Raw genomic sequence first — 21045 nt, 5'->3', positions numbered from 1 at the left:
TCTAGGGAACCTGAGTGAAATGTATATATAATTTCTTTGTGTAACTTTACTTAAGTCTGAAATACTTTAAAAGTTCAAGTTAAATATATAAATAGAGAAACCAGCTCCCATGTAGCATATTCATATAAACATCTAATTTTTAAGAACAGAATAAGCAAGAAATCCCTTTATAGGTTATTTTGCTTTTAAAGCTTATGAAGTTTGGTCTCCAAAGTTACCTGATTACAATCCAACATGCTTCTTGCCACAAGTCTGGGGTGATTTCATCATCATCTTCATCATATTGCATATCTGCAAAAACCAAAAACATTATACCCGTGTGCAATAAAATGCTAGTTGTTAACATCTCGCTCCTATGATTTGAAGTAGCAGAAACATATTTGTTAAATAAAAAGCAATTTTTCACCCCACTTTTCTGAACTTTCAGTTAATTGAATTATTACTAATATATTACAATAGACATAGGTACACATCCAAGTATACAAAGGTCTATATCACATAGGCATTTTCCCAGTATACATTACAAAGGTTCAGTGTAAGTTGTTTGAGTTCATTAATATCCCATCATCTCCGGAAAGTCCATGTAATTCTCATTAATAGCTAACTAAAATGATAACTAGGAGCAAGCATACAGTCCTCTGATCAATAAGCTCCTCAGAGACTGGAGTGAAAGATTAGGGTAAGGGTGTAAAGCCAGAGCAGGGTTCCAATAGTTGGGCAATACCTTAAGGTGCAGTGGTTTAATACAGCAAGATTTCATATAGGTAAAGGTATGACAGACGTATTTCCCAAAGATGGCCACAATTGTATCTGCTATTTCACATGCTCTTTCATAATGTCACTTGATATGCCTACCATCAAGATATAGGGGTTTAGGGGTGCCTGGGTGGCCGGTTATTAAGCATCTGCCTTCAGCTCAGGTCACGATCCCAGGGTCCTGAGATCAAACCCCGCATTGGCCTCCCTGCTCAACAGGGAGCCTGCCTCTCCCTCTCCCACTTGCCCTTCTTGTGTTCCCTCTCTTGCTGTGTCTCTGTCAAAAATAAATAAATAAAATCTTTGGGGGAAAAAGAAAGATATAGGGGGGTCTATGTTTCCTCCTGGTAAATCTGGGTGGGTTTTTGGCACTGCCGTAACTAAAAGAAAGCAGCTGAAGCCACACTGCATGACTTAAAAAGCTAGGTAAGAAAAGGCAATGCAATTCCACCTTTTTTACTGAAACCCATGCTTCTGGAGCTCTGAGTGGCCATTAGTTAAGTCCTACTACTCTAAGGCTGGTATTAGTACAAGGAAGCCCAAACCATAGAGAAAGGACACTTACAGATGCTCCTATCAATCCTGGTCCTTGAGTCCTGCGAAGCCAGGTGCCAGACACGTGAGTAATAAACTCTCTAGATCATAGAGGCCCTAGTCGTCAAAACCCAACCTTTGAGTCTTTGCACTAAACCACTGACATCATGGAGCAAACAAATCATTCCTACAACACTCTATCCAAATTCCTGACCCACCAAATTCATGAACACATTAATTTTTAAGCAGCCAAATTTCAGGATAGCTATGCAGCAATAGTAATTTGAACAACAGGGGATTTAAAAAATCAAGAGTGCACTGGTCCTCTGCTAATAGTCTCAACATCTTATCTAAAAGACAAGTGTGTTGTATTTTTGTTTTTATATTCTAACTTATATAGCCTGTAGAACTTAAGGGCTTCCAATTTGAAATTTAATACATGTTCAAAGCAAATTATTTAATAAATGCCTCTTGAGCAGATTGGAATTACTGATCCTGACATGTGGGTGGGAGTGAGTAAGAAAGACAAAGCTACCCAAAATAGCTCTGGGATATCTAACTTTGATGACAGATTAGAGATTACTATCACAGCCACAAAGAGAAGCGAGAAGGTGAGAGAAATGAGGGGGTTAGCTTTAGGTATACTTGTGAATCATTTATCCCTTTAAATACCTGCAGTAAACAACTGGATGTAAATATAAAGCTCAAATAAGGGAACTAAATTACAAACGGCTGAGAATCATGAGCAAGTCGTTGGTAGAATACGGAGAGCTTCCAAACAGAAGGAAGACTGAAGGCAGGATATTAAGGAATACCTCTATTACAGTCATGTGACAAAAAATGAATCCACGAAGGAGACTCATTCACACAGCCATGCCCATTCAGCAAATATTTGTTGAATATATTTACTATATCCCAGACATTGGAGACACAACCTTCAACAAGATAAGAGATGGCTGTATCCTCAGGGAGATCATCACCTACTAGAGGGATGCAAACAAGATGAAGTCAATTAAAAGGAAAAACAAAGTGAATGGACAGTTCTAACCAAGACCTGAGAGGTTATGGTAGACTTCCCCAATGCAGAGCTGGGCAGAGACCTCAAGGATAAATAAATAGGAGTAAACCAGGCAAAAAGAAAGGGTGAGGAAGTGAGGGGCAGAGAAAGTAGTCTTTCAAAAAGAAAAAACAATTTGCACAAAAGACTTCAAAATGAAAGCTACTCAAGGAATGAAAGAAGGCTAATGTAGCTGAAGCATGGAGTGTGAGTGGTAAAAGAGACTGGTCTTTACCAATAGAGCTTTGAGGAACCATTCTAAGATTTTAACAAGGGTTTGGCTAGATCAGATTTTCATTTCTGAAAGATCACTGTGGCCACAGTATGGATGGTGAACGGAAACGCCAAGAAACCTGGAGCACACATACCAGATGAGAATCCAGGGAAGTAATCTAGATAAGAGACGGTGGTGGCCCCAACTAGAAATTATGGCAGAGGGGACAAACAACTGACTAGATCTGACATATTTAGAAGACAGAACCCTCAGGACTTTGTGGCTCATTAGATAATGGGGGCAGAAGAGAGGAATCAAGAATGATGCCCGGCTTCTGGCTTCAACAACACAACAGGGGGATAGCACTCACTGAGACGGAGAACACAGGACAAAACAGATTAGGAAGGATGATGAGTAACGGAAAATAGCTCAGTCTGGGCAGTGCCAACTTTGAGTAGCTTAGAACACATCTATAGGAGTTGTGCAGTGGCAGTTAGATATGTTAGAAACCTGAACTGGATATATAAATTCGAAGTGATCCACATATAAATGGTACCTAAAGCCATGGAGATGGAATCCTCCAGAAATAATACAAATAGAAGAGAACAAGAAGGAATGTCAGGTAAGAAGAATTACGTGAGAGTTATGCGGCAGAAGGAAGGAATGATTTCCAAGAGGAAGCCATCAACAATGCTGAATACCACGGGGTCTGGATAAGCTTTGAAATAATGTCCCTTTAATTTATCAATTGAGAAGTCATTGACATTCTTATTAAGAGCTGTTTTAATGTACTGGCTAGAGCACAATTAAATTGGAATAGGTTGAGGAGAAACTGGAAAATAGGAATTGGAAACAACAAAGAGCCTATTTCTTTTAAGAAGAGTGGCTGTGAATGAATGGAGAAAGGCTAAATATTGGAAGAAAAAGTAAACAAAGAGTTTAACAACAACAAAGAGTTTAACTTGTGTGTGTGTCTTGTTTTGTTTTTGTTTTTGTTTTTTAGTACAAGAGATCTAATATTTCACACAGAAAAAGAAGCCAGGTGAAAAGAAGTGTCTGAAAAACTGATAAGGGTATATCCAATAAAGCTATCAAAATGGGGCACCTGGGTGGCTCAGTCAGTTTAAGCATCTGCCTTCAGCTCAGATCATGATCTTGGGGTCCTGGGATGAAGCCCCATGTTTCGCTCCCTGCTCAGCAGGGATTTCCGCTTCTCCCTCTCTCTCCCAACTCATGCTTGTGCTCTCTCAAATAAATAAATAAAACCTTAAAAAAAAAAAAAAAAAAGAGGGGCACCTGGATGGCTCAGTTGGTTAAGCACCAACGTTCAACTCAGGTCACAATTCTAGGGTCCTGGAATCAACCCCCAAGTCAGGCTCCCTGCTAAAGCCTGCTTTTTCCTCTCCTCCCCACTTATGCGGTCTCTCAAATAAATAAATAAATACTTAAAAAAAAAAAAAAAGATATGAAAGGACACAGGCAGGAAGGGACTGTAGACTCAATGCTGGAACAGACCTGATAAATGAAATAACTTTAAGTCTCTTCCCATAGGATTATTATACATTGCTAATGAGAATATATTGGGGCACCTGGGTAGCTCATTCGGTGTCTGCCTGCCTTCACCTCAGGTCATGATGAGGAGTCCTGGGATGGAGCCTCATGTCAGGCTTCCTGCTCAAGGGGAGCCTGCTTCTCCCTCTCCTCCCCACTTGTGCTCTATGTCTCTAATAAATAAATAAAATCTTCAAAAAAAAGAATATAAACTAGTATAATCTCTATAAAGGTCACTTCGTACCATCTGCAATATGTTAAACATCTATATTGTTTGTGCTGACAATTCTATATTGAGGAATTTCTCCTACAGACATACTTGCATTGGACAAAATTACATGTACAAGATAATTCCTGGGGCGCCTGGGTGGCTCAGTGGGTTAAAGCCTCTGCTTTCGGCTCAGGTCATGATCCCAGAGTCTTGGGATCGAGCCCCGCATCGGGCTCTCTGCTCAGCGGGAGCCTGCTTCCTCCTCTCTCTCTGCCTGCCTCTCTGCCTACTTGTGATCTCTGTCAAATAAATAAATAAAATTAAAAAAAAAAAAAAGATAATTCCTAACAGCACTATTTGAACCAGAAAAAGATCAGATATAACCCAAATACCCATCAACAAAACACTACTTAAGGAACATTCGTACAAACTAGGTAGGTATGAAAAAAAATGAGGTGCTCAGGAAAATCTCCTAAAAATACACACACACACATCCAGAAAAGGGTGTTACCTTTTTTTTTTTTTTTTAAAGGGTGGAATACAGAATCCCATTTATATTTGCTTGAATATGCATAAAGCATTCCGGAATGAGAACCTACTGTGGAGGGGGCTCACCCTACACAGATGGTGGACAAGAATAAAAGCTTACACTTTAACCTTTTTATATTTACTACCTTGAGAGCCATAAGACTATGCTACCGACTCAAAAAGTTAAGCTAAAAAAAAAAACTTTTAACTTTTTTTCTGAGAAAGGAATTAAGAAACCTAGTGATACTAATAGGTTTTCAGACTCAAGACAAGAGAAAGAGAAGTTTAAACAGCAGAGTTTATGCTTTTGCTTCTTTTTCTCCATGCAGTGGCCTGGGAATAAGGAGAAACGGGAGAGGTGGCCACAAGACTGGGAGTCAGAAAAAAAGTGGTTTGAAATAGTAGCTGTGGAGTATGGAAGACCGAGCATTAAAAACACGTAATGAAAATAGACTCGACTAAGAATTCTACATGTGAAAAGAAAAAATAAAGACATACTGGCCCTACTCCATAGGATACAGAACACCTGAAAACTCTTCCATCTGTGGGAAGACGAAATTTAAAGGTCATCCTCTAAGACAATTTACTTAGACATACGACAGCATGAAGGAGCGCCCCGACATACACACTATACTCTTTCCAAAGCCTAGCATAATGCTCGGCACAGGCTGACACTCAACAATTCAACTATTCGAAATACATTCACTCTGGCTTCGGGGGAAATCAAGAAAGGAGCCCTTTGCTTCAAAGTCAAAACAGCGCAAACTGTCTTACTGCTCCGCACGCCATTTCAATCCGGGAAGGCGATGTCCGACTTAGCCAGGAGCCGAACGAGGAGAGAACAAGAATCACCCGCGCAGGGGCGTTAACGCGGTTCCCCGCACCCTCCATCTCTCACAATCCCAGCTTCGTTCCCCTGGGGAATGTTGGGGGTACGACTGGGAACACTGGAGCCGCGAGTAAGGGGGAGGCCGCGAACCCTCCATTGGGTCAGCTTCCCCTCTTTTCCCTCCTTAGGTCGTCGCAGAGTGTTCTGAGGGGTTACCTACCCTCGTCCGCGTCATACATATTGGCAAACGGTTCCCAAGTTCCTAACTCCTGGAATCAGAGAAAATCGCGCAGCAGCCGACAGCACCCGCAGCGTGAGGCGAGTAATTTCCGTCTCCGGCGTTCCCAGAATGCTCTGCTTCTCAGGCCAATGGCTGCCCACAGAGCAGCCAACGAAAGATCTGCGCCTGCGCAAGTGGGAGGGTACGGTTTGTGAGGGTTAAAATTGCGCACGCGCAAATCGTAAACCACCGCCTCCAGTGGCTGATTGGGAAAACGGTTCCTACCGTGACGGTCGGATCCCGCCAATTAAATTTTTTGTTTTTCAATACTGTTGCACAAATAGTGACACCTGAAAAAAAAAAAATAAAGATTTATTAATAAGGGGTTTTGAGGCCGTGAATATGAGGCATTTTTTTTTGCACTTCCCAGACCAAAAACATGAAGCTTTCAAATAATGTGATTCACTAAAAGCACGTTGTGCCAGCGGTGACGCGCTGAAGAAGCCTGAAAGGTCACAAACCCTCACTACCCTCTCCAGTCCACCCAGCTGAGCTAATCGCGGACGCTTTTGACGTAGCTTTGAACGGGTTCTCCGGCCTCAGATCCTTCATCGCGAGAACTCACGGAAGGAGCAGCGAAAGGAGACGTCGAAGTGCGCTTTCCGACAAATGACAGCCCACCCTTAGTCCCGGGCTTAAGTCAGGTTTTAAGGCGCATCTCGAACCCCAGTGCGCCTGCGCGCACGTGGCTCCGCCCCTTTGCCCGGGGTCGCGTTCCCCATGCTGCCTGCACGGTTCACCCGCCTGGTGCTGTGGCCCTTCCTGCGGGGATCCGCTCCCACCGTAGCGCACCATGTCCCTCGGGAGCCCCTTCTCCAGAGATGTGCGGCCGCCTCCTCCTCCCCGCACCCATCGGGCCTGGGACATAGGCTTTCCAGTGGCTCAACGGCGACTGGGGGTTACGAAGGGAGGACTGACACGGAGGAGCATTTTCTGTTCCCCGAGTACGTCCCAGAGCCCGAGCCCGCGCCGAACCTCGAAGAACAGCTGCGAGAGCTGCAGCAGCGGCAGGAGGAAGAGGAGCGACAGAAGCAGCAGCGGCGGGACGAGCGGCAGCAGCAAAAGGTAGCCGGCAGTCGGGGACACCCGGTCGTGGGACACCCGGACCCGACCGTGCGGCCCAGCGGCCTGAACTGCTCGGGCTGCGGAGCGGAGCTGCACTGCCAGGACCCCGGCGTGCCCGGCTACCTGCCCAGCGAGAAGTTCCTCAGCGCGGCGGCGCAGACCGACGGCGGACTGGCGCGAACTGTGTGTCAGCGCTGCTGGCTGCTGGTGCACCACCGGCGCGCCCTGCGCGTGCAGATGAGCCGCGAGCAGTATCTGGAGCTGGTGAGCGCGGCGCTCCGACGCCCGGGGCCCGCCCTGGTGCTCTACATGGTGGACCTGCTCGATCTGCCCGACGTCCTGCTGCCCGACCTGCCCGCGCTGGTGGGCCCCAGGCAGCTAATCGTGCTGGGGAACAAGGTGGATCTGCTGCCCCAGGACGCGCCGGGCTACCTGCAGCGGCTGCGGGAGCGACTGTGGGACGACTGTACCCGCGCGGGGCTCCTGCGGTCCTGTGGCCACCGAGGGCCCCAGCACGCCGGCGAGGACCGGCAGCAAGACTGGACCGAGAATTCGAATACTTCCACCAGGCCCCGCACGGTGCTCAGGGATGTGCGGCTCATTAGCGCCAAGACTGGCTATGGCGTGGAAGAACTGATCACAGCGCTTCAGCGCTCCTGGCGTTACCGCGGCGACGTGTACTTGGTTGGCGCCACCAACGCTGGCAAGTCCACTCTGTTTAACACGCTCCTAGAATCCGATTACTGCATCGCCAAGGGCGCTGAAGCTATCGACAGAGCCACCATCTCCCCTTGGCCTGGTGAGTCTTGGGAGGCCCGCCCCCTTTTCTGAGATGCTGAAAGTCTTGTTGCAGCCCAGGTACCTAGTATATCCTTTCTTTTTAAAGATTTTATTTATTTATTTATTTGACAGAGATCACAAGTAGGCAGAGAGGCAGGCAGAGAGAGAGGAGGAGGAAGCAGGCTCCCTGCTGAGCAGAGAGCCCAATGTGGGACTCGATCCTAGAACACTGAGATCATGACCTGAGCCGAAGGCAGCGGCTTAACCCACTGAGCCACCCAGGCGCCCCTAGTATATCCTTTCTTAATGTCCACCAGGGACTATCTGGAGCCTTCCATTTAAAAAACTCTCCCTGGGGCGCCTGGGTGGCTCAGTCCTTAAGCCTCTGCCTTCCTATCAAAGCATGATCCCAGGGTCGTGGAATGGAGCCCCGCATCAGGCTCCATGCTCAGCCAGTAAACCTGATCCTCCCTCTCCAGCTTTCCCTGCTTGTGTTCCCTCTCTTGCTTCCTCTCTCTTTCTCTCTCTCTGTCAAATATATAAATAAAATCTTAAAAAAAAAAAAAATTCTCGCTCTACTTTAGTCACTCCTCTCTTTTGTGTCACTCCTCTCTTTTTGTGAACCAGGGAACAGAGCAAGAATTCCTGCTCTCTTTGGAGGTTTTCCTGGTAGCTTTACTTCTTTGTTTCTCTGGAAAGTCTGTCTTTTTACTTTTTTTCTTTCTTTCCTTCTTTTACTTCCTAAACTTCCACCCACTCAGTCTTACTCTTCATATCTTAAGTTAATTGATGAGATCAGTATGCTATACACACTTCACACTTGAATAATTCACTAATGCTGTATGATTTGTTATAATTAATAATTAATAATTCACTAATGCTATATGATTTATATGATTTGAGGGAAAAAAATGTCAGCTTTGTGGGTTGTTTTTTTTTTAAGATTTTATTTATTTATTTGGGAGAGAGACGGAGAGCGCAGGAGAAGGGAGGAGGTCAGAGGGAGAAGCAGATTCCCCGTGAAGCTGGGAGCCCGATGTGGGTCTCTATCCCGGGACTCCGGGATCATGCATGACTTGAGCCGAAGGCAGTTGCCCAACCAAGTGAGCCACCCAAGCGCCTGGGTTTGTTTGTCCTTTTTTAAGATTTTATTTATTTATTTGTGAGAGAGCACAAACAGGGGAGCTGCAGGTAGAGGGAGAAGCAGGCTCCCTGATGAACAAGGAACCCGATGCAGGGCTCCATCCCAGGATGCTGGGATCATGACTGGAGTTGAAGGCAGACGCTTAACTGACTGAGCTACCCAGGCTTCCCTCAACTTTGTGATTTTAAGAAACTTTTATAATTGCAAAATGGGTCCCTCTGTGACCCTGTTGGTATTTAACAGTTGGCAAAACTGCCTCATTTGTTCCTGTAAAACCAGTGTTTAACTTTAATAAGCTGTTCTTCTCTGTCCAGGATTTTGGCTAAATTACACACAGAAGTGCTTTTATCCTGGATAGTAATGCAGTGAAAATGGAAAGAAAGCAGGTCTGCAGATTGGGGATTCAAACCCAGGTTGAGCCCTTGGGCCTGTCTCTGAGCCCATTTCCTCATCTGTAAAATAAGAATGATCTTGTAGACGGTTGTCATGAAGGTTAAGTGAAGTAAACTGCAGTACACAGGTCAGTGTAGCTCCTCAAAAATGTTAGTTTTCCTCCCCTTATTCCCTCTTCTTGGACAGTGTTTATAAGAACATATTTATTCTTTGGCATTTCAGGTACCACATTAAACCTTCTGAAGTTTCCTATTTGCAACCCAACACCTTACAGGATGTTTGAAAGACAAAAAAGGCTTGAAAAAACTGCAGCTGAGGCTGAAGAAGATCTTAGTCAGCAAGAACAACATCAACTTAATCACCTGAAAAAGCATGGTTATGTAGTAGGTAAGCATCTTCTATAGGAGAACTCTTGTTGGGGCTATGCTAAAATTTTTTGTTGAACAACCTGAAATACAGCTGCCTAGGGCTAGCCAGTTTTTGTGGGGAGAGACTACTGTCCTTGTTCTGGAACAAAGAGGCCCTTGAGAGGCAAGGCTACTGTTTGGAAACCCAGAGTTCTTTGTGCTAAGAAAACTGAAACAGTAGGTACTTGGAGAAATCCAGGAGGGGAAACCTGCAACAAATGCCCAACCAGCCATTGTCAGCAGTGGAAGCATTTTCGCTGGGAAACAGCACCCTCTCCTTGCAAACCAGCACAGGTTGTGGACTCCATGTTGCAGCTTTAAATCAGATTATTATCCCTCTTCCCTTGGTATCTTTTTTCAACCTTCTTTCACTAAAAACAGTTTGATTACCAGCACTTCCCCTCACCAGCACTCCCCGGCCCTTGCCCAGTGTACACAGCTAGTGACATATTTGACCATTGCAAGAGTCTGACCTCCACTGCCTTTGAAAACGAGCAAAGGTATCCTTGTAGTCTTGCTTCCCTACACCATAGTTAGTCTTACTTAGACTTATTTTTGATGCAAGCGAGGAGAATAAGTATTACCTGTCTGGAATCAAAAGCTTCAAAGGAGTGACTAATAGCTTAAATATAACTTGTTCTAGGAAGAGTTAGAAGAACATTCTTGTATTCAGAAGAACGGAAAGAGGAAGCCACCTTTGAGTTTGATGCTGATGCACTTGCCTTTGACATGGAAAATGAACCTGTTGTGGTTCCAGATAAATCCACCAAACGAGTAGAATTGACCCCGCAAGATGTGAAAGATGCCCACTGGTTTCATGACACCCCTGGAATTATAAAAGAAAATTGTGTATGTATTTGATGTCTTTTGGAACTATGAACTTTCAGTTGCACGAGTGCCGTCTTCATGGGCAGAACCCAGGAAAGGCATATCCTTTCACTTTAGACTCCGTTCTGGTTTCATTCGTAGAAGCAGTTTAGGGTGATCTGTGTGTTGTCAAGATCTGTATTCCATTTGGTAGGCTCCACTGCTCACAATCTCTTTGTGTTATTGTGGTGGTTACTTCATTAGGGAGACATTTATAAAATCCTAGATTTTGAGGTTGGAAGAAACGTAACTATCACTGTAGTTCAGCCCACCCATTCAGTGCTTGAATTCCCTCTAAACCTATCCATCCAGCTTAAACTGAAATAAGGAGGGCCTCAACCATCCCCTGAAGCAGTGTTTCCTCCTCTCCCACGGTATCCCATTTGGCCTTTGACCTGTTCTTTGTGTAGAGCTGAACAGTCTCCCTGTAACTTGTACCCTTTGTTCCTCCAAATGGTCCCATATGAAATGAAAATAATGCCTCTGCTAGACTTGGAACTACTTTAAAGTGCCATGTCCTGTCTCTACCCCACTCTATTCTGTTCGCCCAACAAATACTGAACATTTACTGTGCTGACATAATCCAGATGATTTCTCTGTTGCTTGCAACTGTTCTGAGAGATAGGCTTTTCATTAACTCGGGCCTCTTTTCAGACTATCTTCTAATTTGTTTCTGTCTTTAAAATATGACTAAAGGGTGCCTGTGTGGCTCAGTAGGTTAAGCATCTGTCTTCGGCTCTGGTCATGATCCCAGGACCCTGGGACAGAGCCCCAAATCAGGTTCCCTGCTCAGTGGGGAGAATGCTTCTTTCTCTCCCTTTGTACCTCCCCCCTGCTTGTGCACGTGCTCTCTCTCTTTCTCCCCCTCTCTCTCCCTCCCAAATACATAAAATCTTTTAAGAAATATATGACACTGGGGCACCTGGGTGGCTCAGTCGTTAAGCAGCTGCCTTAGGCTCAGGTCATCCCAGGGTTCTAGGATTGAGTCCTGCATCTGGCTCCCTGCTCAGAGAGAAGTCTGCTTCTCCCTCACCCATTCCCACTGCTGTTTCCTTTCTCGCTGTGTCTCTGTCAAATAAATAAATAAAATCTTTTAAAAAATATATACATATGACACTAAGAACTAAAGTTACTAAAGAACTAAAGTATAAAATACCCTCAGATGAGCACAACTTAGAATAAGATTAACTCCACCTGTCTTGCCCTTAACACGTCTTTTTATTCCAGTTACAATCTCCTGGGCAACTTTCTTTTATCTCATTAAATTAAGCCCATATCCTACACACTCATTAAATCTCACAACTTTTTATTCATTTGCAGTTTTGATTATCATCCAAGTTACAGCTTTATTGAAGAATGCATCCAGGATACAGCCTTACAACAGATCCATTAATCAGTTTCTTTTAATCTGGTTACTGACACTAGTTCCTATTCTACCTAATTATGTCTGTATATGCCTATGAAACCACAGTGGTGTCTTAGCTTCTTTTCATTTTCTGCCCTGTCTGGATCACTTAGTTTCATTCTCAGAATTATGCTCTATTTAGTCCCCCATGTGTTAGATTTATGTACATCTTTTAACTTTTTTGCGCTCCTAGAATAATTGCTTATGTCCTGTCTCTTTCTTAGAAGTCTATAGCTTCAGGGTGCCTGGGTGACTCAGTGGGTTGGGCCTCTGTCTTCAGCTCAGGTTGTGATCTCCGGATCCTGAGATTGAGCCACACATTGGGCTCTCTGCTCAGCGGGGATCCTGCTTCCCCCTCTCTCTCTGCCTGCCTCTCTCCCTGCTTGTGAGCTCTCTGTCAAATAAATAAATAAAATGTTTAAAAAAAAAAAAAAGAATCAAGTTCATAAAAGTTTTTTATCCACTTTTTTACCTTTTCTAATATTTCTCTTTTTAAAAAATGTTTTGTGTTTTTTTAATTTTTTTTTTTTTTTTAATTTGAGAGAGGGAAAGAGAGCATACACAGGGGGAGCTGCAGAGGGAGAGGGGGAAGCAGACTCCCCACTGAGCAGAGAGTCTGATGCAGGACTCCATCCCAGGACCCCAGGATCATGACCTTAGCCAGAGGCAGATGCTCAACTGACTGAGTGACCCAGGTGCCCTAAAAAAATACTTTAAAAAAAAAAAACACTTTAAGTAAAAATACTTTAAGTAACCTCTACACCCAGTGTGCGGCTCAAACTGAGAACCATGAGATCAAGAGTCACATGCTCTACCAACCGAGCCCCCAATGCCCCCATAATTTTTTTTTTAATCAGATTTTTATTCCTTAAATCCTACCAGAATCTTGTGTTTGCTGGCTTTCCTTTTCTGTTTTCTCTAGTCTTTAGGAACTCTTCATCCTTAGAAGCCAGAGGATTCATAACTTTGTCATTTTTTGCTAAGCATTTGAGGGAAATAAGAAAACTGAAGACCAGACTTAAGAAAAGGCTTCTTCAAAGCTCTCTAACTGCTCCTAGAATGAGGGAACCATTTTGCATTTAATGCATGCATACTTGCCACTGGGACAGAAGGTAGCATATTGCCTTACCTTTAACTGAGAGCTACTGGTCCCTAGAAGCCTTGATGGAGAGAGAGAACAAATGTGCTGTTTTGGGATTAACACATCAGTGTTTTCAGTTCACATTAATTTTGACATATGAGGGATGCTACTGACATATAAAGTCTCACACTCGCATATAAGTTCTTTTACTCAGTATTAAGTTGTGAAGCAAGAGTAGAGCCATCCTTGGGGTGCCTGGGTGGCTCAGAGAGTTAAGCCTCTGCCCTCAGCTCGGGTCATGGTCTTAGGGTCCTGGGATCGAGCCTCGAATCAGGCTCTCTGCTCAGCAGGGAGCCTGCTTCCCCCTCACTCTCTGCCTGCCTCTCTGCCTACTTGTGATCTCTCTCTCTGTCAAATAAATAAAATCTTTAAAAAAGAGTAGAGCCATCCATATCTCCAATAAAAGTAAGTCTCAAAAAAAAAAGTAATTCTCTAAAAAATCTGCCCTCTGCTTTACAGATTTTAAACCTTCTAACAGAAAAAGAAGTAAATACTGTTTTGCCGACACATTCCATTGTTCCACGAACTTTTGTGCTTAAACCAGGAATGGTTCTATTTTTGGGTGCCATAGGCCGCATAGATTTTCTGCAGGTAAGGAAAGTCTGTACTGTTAAAAAATGACCTACGTTTACTTTAAGGATGCAGATGTATGAACAGGATTGGCAAATTGTTGATAACTAGCTCATGACTAAAAAGAATGTCGATACTTTTTTGTTTGCTTGTTTGAAAATACCCATAATAAAAATTTGGGAAAAAGAAATGGATAAGAAAACAAGTAGTAGGTCTCTAAAACTAGATCTTCATTAGGATGTTGAATGCTCCATACAGCTTGGCATGAGGAAAAGATACTGTTCCTATCCTGTGGTGTGGTTTCACATGGAAATCTTAGGTTAAAAAAAAAATACATTCAGGGTTAGCGTGCGTTAAATAAATCCCACACTTTTTTAAGTTTTTATTTTGAAGTAATCTCTGCACCCAGTGTGGAGCTTGAACTCACAACTCCTGATCTAGTCACGCATTCCACTGCAGTGAGCCACACTTCTTTATATCCCAAGATATGTATGCAATTATGTATGTGCTTTTCTGTTTGATATTCTTTTATATAGCATCATTCCAGGATCTTAGAGGATTTATAGAATTGCTCCCTGAGAAGAAAAAGGGAATGAAACATGGATGTATCCAGCAATGGTAAATGTAACTCATAGGCCATTGCTATAGCATATTTCTTGGGTTTTGTGTTTTTTCATAATTTGTTGGCAGTTTAGCCTTGCACACTTAAAACCCTTAAAATCTTTATTAAAGCCCACAGAATGTTAAACCTCACTTTACACTGGCACAATTAAAGCATTTCCTTTTAACTTATATTTCCATGTATGTACCTTTTTCTTTTCTTTTTTTTTAAGTAGGCTTCACGCCCTGCGTGGAGCCCAACATGGGACTTGAACTCACGACCCTGAGATCAAGAATCAGCCGCTTTAACTGAGCCACACAGGCACCCCTCCTTATGTATTTCCTGTATTTATATTTATTTAAATCTCCATTTAACTTATAAAGGGAGCTTGATTGGGAGGGGCAGAAATTAATTGTAATTTGTAGTGTGTTGGTTTTGCAAGTTTTTCATTCTGTAAAATAACTTATTTTCTTCCTTTCTTAAGGGAAATCAGTCGGCTTGGTTTACAGTTGTGGCTTCCAACCTCCTCCCTGTGCATATTACTTCCTTGGACAGGGCAGATACAGTGTATCAGAAGCATGCCGGTCATACATTACTCAAGGTGAGGCAACACACTTTGAAAATTACACAGGTTAACCTACACTGTGAAGCCCCACAGTCCTGCTAAGAAAGCCTTTGTTGGACATACCATTTTTGTTACATGATCAGCTAGCTCTCTCTCTCCTCACCTGTTCTGCTTGAGGATTTTGGCTACAAAGTCAAGTGGGCCCTATAAGAAAAGGGATGTTGTTTGGACTGATCCTAGAATAGCTACAGGCTTGTGTTCTCTCTAAACTACACTGGCCAATACTGTAACCATGAGCGGCTATTTCAGTTTAAATAAAATTTTAAAAACAAACAAATAAATAAATAATAAATAAAATTTAGAATTTAGTTCTTCAGTTGCACTAGCCACTTTCCAGCTGCCCAGCTGTCACATCAATGCAGAAAGTTGTATTGGTTTAATGCTGAGTGAAGAGAAGATATACATTTCTCACAACTGGGGCATTCCTGGCATCCAGTGGACGGAACCAGGAATAATGGTGAACATCCCTGCAGTGCCCAAGACAGACCCTCACAATAAAGAATTATCTGGTCCAGAATGTCCATAGGCCACGGTTGAGAAGTCCTGGGCGGAGTGGAAAAGCTCTCCCCCCAGGTTCTTAATCCCAGACACTTAACAGATTGTCCAGCTTTTTACTCCTGCTCTGCCAGTTCCCTTCTTCCCCTTGTAAGTATGCTACAGTTTCTCTCATCTTTAAAAAACAAAACAAAACTCTGTCCTGCTTATCCCTTCTTTTACAGCCAATACCGCGCATGCACCTCATGTCCCAACCTCTGCAGTCCCATCTGGCCCTTACTGTATCACTGAAATAGTTCTTACTAAGTTCACCAAATACTGCGTGAAAACTGTTTTGAACTTAGTAAGGCGTTACATACACACAGTTAATGTGCAGTGTCTGTTGTATAATGTTGAAGATCACCAGCGCCAGACTGGGTTCAAATACCCTGTTCCACCACCCCACAAAGCTGGGTGACTCTGTGTCGTACCTATGCCACAAGGTTGTGGTGAGGACTGAGTTGCAAGGCACTGCTCTAAGCGCTCTGTAAGTGTCTGTGATGACGGAACACATCTACAGAAATACCAGGTGCGTCCCGCAGAGGTGATTTAGTATTAATTAATGCTTATGTAGCCAAATATAAGCCAAAACCCAAAATACACACCTGCCCTTCAAACAGGCTAAAGATAAACCTCACGTGAGAAGTAAATGCTTCTTTCTTTCTGTATTTCCTAAGAAAGCCGGACTGAGATGAAAACTCCATTGTTTTCTCCCCAGAGTGAATATTCCAGAGTCTTGTCGGAATTGCAGGGTGGGTGAGCACAGAAAGGCCATCAGCAATATAGGACCTGTTGGTTTTCCTACACTTAAAAGCCTTTTGTAATACACGAGTTGAAATACAGCTGGAGACTTAGAGGAAAGAAAACCACCTTAGTTTGTGTAATATGGCTCTCATAAAAATGAACTCTGTGGTTCTCTACCCCCATGCATCTGTGTAGTTTTCAGAGTGGACATCAGGTAGATTGCAAAGCAGCTGTCTCAGCCTTCTCTCCCACTGTAACGGAAATCTGTTTTGGGGGCTGCTCTGAGACTCATTCCTGCCTCCTGGTTTTCTTACCTCCCAAACCAAAGTCAGCCCTGCCTCCTCATTGTCACCCAGCCTCCCAATCCAAGCTGTAGTCTGACTTCATGAGACTGTTTTTGAGATCTGGAAGTATTGTCTTAGCTTTCAGCTTTTATTGCCCTCGCACCTCCAACCCAAATATACCTCCACAGCCACTAAAGCAGCGGTTTCAACCAAGGCTGACTTCCGCCCTCAGGGGACCTCTGACAATGACTGGAGACATGTCTGTTTTTCACAACTTGGTGGATGTTGAGTAGATGCCAGGGATGCTGCTAAAAATTGTACAATGCACAGGACAGCCTTCCCACTGCCCAACCAAGAAGAACTCAGCCTAAGTGGTTGATAGTGCCAACATTAAGACACCCTGCACTACAGAGATCATTCAAAAATGCAAAGCAGGCCACAGTATTTTTTTATTCCTATCTCTATTTTTCCTGCTCATAATGCCTTGGTAGTTCCACATCACTGAGAAATCTAAACTCACACTCATCCACAGACAACATCCCCTGCACAGTTCAGCTACAGTTCCCTGAACTCACCATCCTTTTTCCTTTTCCTGTGTCTGTACATGATGCAAACCCAGAATACCATTCCAGTAACTCCAACCTATGTCTCCAAATACTACCCAGATACTGCTTGTTCATTAATGTTTTCCTCAACCAAAACGTGTTCATTACTTCTTCCACCACATCCATCGTGCTTAATAGACGCTTCCCGTCACATTCCTTACCTCGTAATTTGTTTGCATGTTACCTCCACCTTCTAACTCCCTTTTGTAACATTTGTGTCTTGTGTCCCCAGTGTTAAACACAGAGAGATCTGTTAGTAAATAATCATCCAGTTACTTCCCATGCATGGACCCATCTGTAAGCAGAAGCTGAACCTTACCTGTTACCCCATGCCCTTCACTTGTAAGGAGGGGGGAATTAATCTTTGAGGCCGGCCAGGCCTATGAGAACTAAGGTATTTCAAAGGATGTTACCTTAATTGCCAAACACTAGTTTGTAAAGCTTTCTGAAGGGCTGTACAAATAGTGTAAACTAAGAAAACAAGATGCCGCTGTCAGGAAGTCATCAGTAGACACTCACCTGCGGCTCTTGGCACTGGTATCTTCAGGCTTCATCTCCTCACAGAGCTCCCATGCTTTCCATTTGAACAGGAAGTGATTTGGGGCTTTCAGTAGCTGAGAATATTTATTTCGATGGCAGGTTCCAATGGGTGGAGAAGAACGAATGGCAGAATTTCCTCCTCTTGTTGGTGAAGACATTATATTAAAAGAAGGACTTGGGGAATCTAAAGCAGTGGCGGACATCAAGTTTTCTTCTGCAGGTAATTTTACACCAGGCACTTGTAAAAAGTGAACAAAGTCAGGGCACCTGAGTGGCTCAGTGGGTTAAAGCCTCTGGCTTCGGCTCAGGTCATGATCCTGGGGTCCTGGGATCCAGCCCCGCGTTGGGCTCTCTGCTCGGCAGGAAGCCTGCTTCCCTTCCTCTCTCTCTCTGCCTGCCTCTCTGCCTACTTGTGATCTCTGTCTGTCAAATAAATAAATAAAATCTTTAAAAAAAAAAAGTAAGCAAAGTCCCCTTACTGACTTCCGGTGTATTTTTTTTTTTTTTTTTTTTTTTTTTTTTTTTTTTTTTTTTTTTTTTTTTTTTATTTGACAGAGAGAGATCACAAGTAGGCAGAGAGGCAGGCAGAGAGAGAGAGAGAGAGAGAGGAGGAAGCAGGCTCCCTGCTGAGCAGAGAGCCCGATGCGGGACTCGATCCCAGGACCCCGAGATCATGACCTGAGCCGAAGGCAGCGGCTCAACCCACTGAGCCACCCAGGCGCCCCCGGTGTATTTTTATAGAAATGTTCATTTAATGGACACAGACTGAGAATTTTAGGAAATACATACTAGTTTATTCATTAAATGCAACCTACTATAAAAATAAATCTGTACCTTTTCACAAATGAATGCTTTCTTATAAAATAGAGCAAAAGAGGGGCACCTGGGTGGCTCTCAATCATTACGCATCTGCCTTCGGCTCAGGTCATGGGTCTCAGGATCCTGGGATCGAGCCCCACATCGGGCTCCCTACTTAGTGGAAAGTCTGCTTCTCCCCCTACTTTCTCTCTCTGTCAAATAAATAAAATCTTTAAAAAAAAAAAAAAAACATAGAAAAGAGAGTAGTAGCCTTCTTCGGTGCTCCATTTTGAACTTGAGCTTGGTGTTTTGAATAAGATGGTTGCTAACACCATTGTGTGTTCTGTCGCTTACCCGCATAGGCTGGGTTGCAGTAACAGCTCAACTGAAGGACAGACTGCATCTCCGAGGCTACACCCCTCAAGGAACGGTTCTGACAGTCCGGCCCCCTCTCTTGCCGCATATCATTAACATCAAAGGAGAGCGCCTCAGGAGAAGCGTGGCCTATAAAACCAAGAAGCCTCCTTCCCTTGTGTACAATCTGCAGAAGAAGAAAAAATAGATAAATAGTTGATATTGATCTTGTTCACACTGAATTTTAACTATACTAGACATAACTACATGCGTTGAATTGTATTAAATATAACTATAATAAAGCTCTCTTTGCTCCCACCCTTTTTAAAACCACCCAAGACTGGGCCTGTTTGTAATGTACTGGATTTGTAAAAATAAGTTATTTTTTTGTAAGGTATGTATATGTATGTATTTGAGACCCAAAAGTACCTAAAAAGAAGTTCAGCTATGTTCAGTTTTCTCACACTATTTATTTATTAAGACCAGTTGTTAGGGGCACCTCGGTGGCTCAGTGGGTTAAAGCCTGTGCCTTCTGCTCAGGTCATGATCTCAGGGTCCTGGGATTGAGCCCCACATCGGGCTCTCTGCTCAGCAGCGAGCCTGCCTTTCCCTCTCTCACTCTGCCTACCTCTCTGCCTACTTGTGATCTCTCTCTGTCAAATAAACAAATAAAATCTTTGGGGTGCCTGGGTGGCTCAGTGGGTTGAAGCCTCTGCCTTCGGCTCGGGTCATGATCCCAGGGTCCTGGGATCAAGCCCCGCATCAGGCTCTCTGCTCCGCAGGGAGCCTGCTTCCTCCTCTCTCTCTGCCTGCCTCTCTGCCTACTTGTGATCTTTGCCTGTCAAATAAATAAAATCTTTTTAAAAATAAATAAATAAATAAAATCTTTTATTATTTTTTTTTAATTTATTAGACAGAGAGAAATCACAACTAGGCAGAGAGGCAGGCAGAGAGAGAGGAGGAAGCAGGCTCCCCACTGAGCAGAGAGCCCGATGCGGGGCTCGATCCCAGGACCCTGGGATCATGACCTGAGCTGAAGGCAGAGGCTTTAACCCACTGAGCCACCCAGGCGCCCCAATAAATAAAATCTTTAAAAAAAAAAAAAAACAGTTGTTGGGCCGCCTGGCTGGCTCAGTCAGAAAAGCTACAGCTCTTGACCTCAAGAGTCATGAGTGTGAGCCCCACATTGGGGATAGAGATTACAAATAAATAAATTAATTTAAAAAAAAGATAAAAACACCAGATGTCATTTCTTGCAGCCTAACTGAGAGAGCAACACAACAGTTGGCATATGAAAAAATGGCAAAAAATTAATTTGTCCAAAATATATTGGTTTAAGGAAGATGGAAATGAGTAGGTGCCTCTGCACCATATAGTCATCCAAGTCTCCCAACTTCTGGAACACTCCGTGGCTTCGTCTCTAGGTCTAAGGTGGTTACTCAGGTTGTCTTCCCTTCCCTGCAAGTGGCAAGATAGAAAGTGAGTAAAGAACACAGTTTGCCTATTTCAAAGAAGGGGGAAAGGTTGGAAATCGCACACATTTTGTATCGTGCATTGGTCAAGTCGTGGTCACACCCACCCACAAGAGAGCTGAAAGATCCTGGGGAAATGGAGACCATGTGGGGGTTTTATTACCTAAGGGAGAATGAACAATGGGGAGTCAAATAGATACTCACCTTACAAAATCCTACCTGAGAATCTTAAGACTCGGGTTATGTCTTTTTGGAATCCAGTCTATTCTGCAATTATCAGAGCACTTGTAACCCTTTATCGACAGCTGCCTGTATATACTGTAGAACATTACATCAGTCAGAAGTCTACTTTCATTCCAAGCTGAGTAAGTAGCACTGTAGCTGTATACAGTGACCAACTAGCAAGTCAAGTCCCAGATCCCAATGCTGAGATAAACGCTGGTGGGATTAGCCAGCCTGAAATGCAGCCAGGTCCATGTACTTCCTGTAGACTAAGGTTTGCCGTAAAATTAGTAGACATACCTATGTTCTCAGTCCTAACAGTATCCCCCAGCCCGCATCTCACTAACACAGCTTAGAATGAACGGTTAGCATTTTAAGATGCAACTTGCAAAAACTAGATCTCGCTTTCATCACATTTCAAAGTATATACTATTGGCATCTTGGGGAAGGGAGTTCTTTTATGTGTGAAACTGCATTTCAATATGCCAGCATCCCTCATCCCCAGATAGTAAATGCCCATAGCAGATCCCCCTG

The 21045-nt window shown here is 43.7% G+C and overlaps 2 protein-coding genes across 2 annotated transcripts in view; one reads left to right on the top strand and one right to left on the bottom strand.

The window, feature by feature from the left end:
• The window catches only part of POLR2B (RNA polymerase II subunit B), a 46721-nt gene extending 40108 nt beyond the window's left edge, over positions 1 to 6613 (bottom strand). The window contains exons 1-4 of the mRNA XM_013047306.2: positions 6526 to 6613; positions 6186 to 6250; positions 5901 to 6086; positions 219 to 291 (exon numbers count right to left, since the gene is read on the bottom strand). Of these exons, the coding sequence (XP_012902760.1) occupies positions 219 to 291; positions 5901 to 5919 (92 nt within the window). The 5' untranslated portion in view covers positions 5920 to 6086; positions 6186 to 6250; positions 6526 to 6613. The remainder of the gene's footprint in view (positions 1 to 218; positions 292 to 5900; positions 6087 to 6185; positions 6251 to 6525) is intronic.
• A 32-nt stretch (positions 6614 to 6645) lies between these two features.
• NOA1 (nitric oxide associated 1) lies at positions 6646 to 19150 on the top strand. Its single transcript, XM_045079802.1, has 7 exons — positions 6646 to 7824; positions 9565 to 9729; positions 10393 to 10598; positions 13622 to 13753; positions 14818 to 14934; positions 17765 to 17885; positions 18826 to 19150. Exons 1-7 carry the CDS (start codon positions 6681 to 6683, stop codon positions 19023 to 19025), a joined length of 2085 nt encoding a protein of 694 aa, XP_044935737.1. The 5' UTR covers positions 6646 to 6680; the 3' UTR covers positions 19026 to 19150.
• The last annotated feature ends 1895 nt before the right edge of the window (positions 19151 to 21045 follow it).

The sequence above is a fragment of the Mustela putorius genome, unplaced genomic scaffold, assembly GCF_011764305.1.
Source record: "Mustela putorius furo isolate JIRA1106 unplaced genomic scaffold, ASM1176430v1.1 tig00000430_pilon_pilon_pilon, whole genome shotgun sequence".
Lineage (NCBI taxonomy): Eukaryota > Metazoa > Chordata > Mammalia > Carnivora > Mustelidae > Mustela > Mustela putorius.
This window is presented reverse-complemented; position numbering and strand designations above follow the sequence as displayed.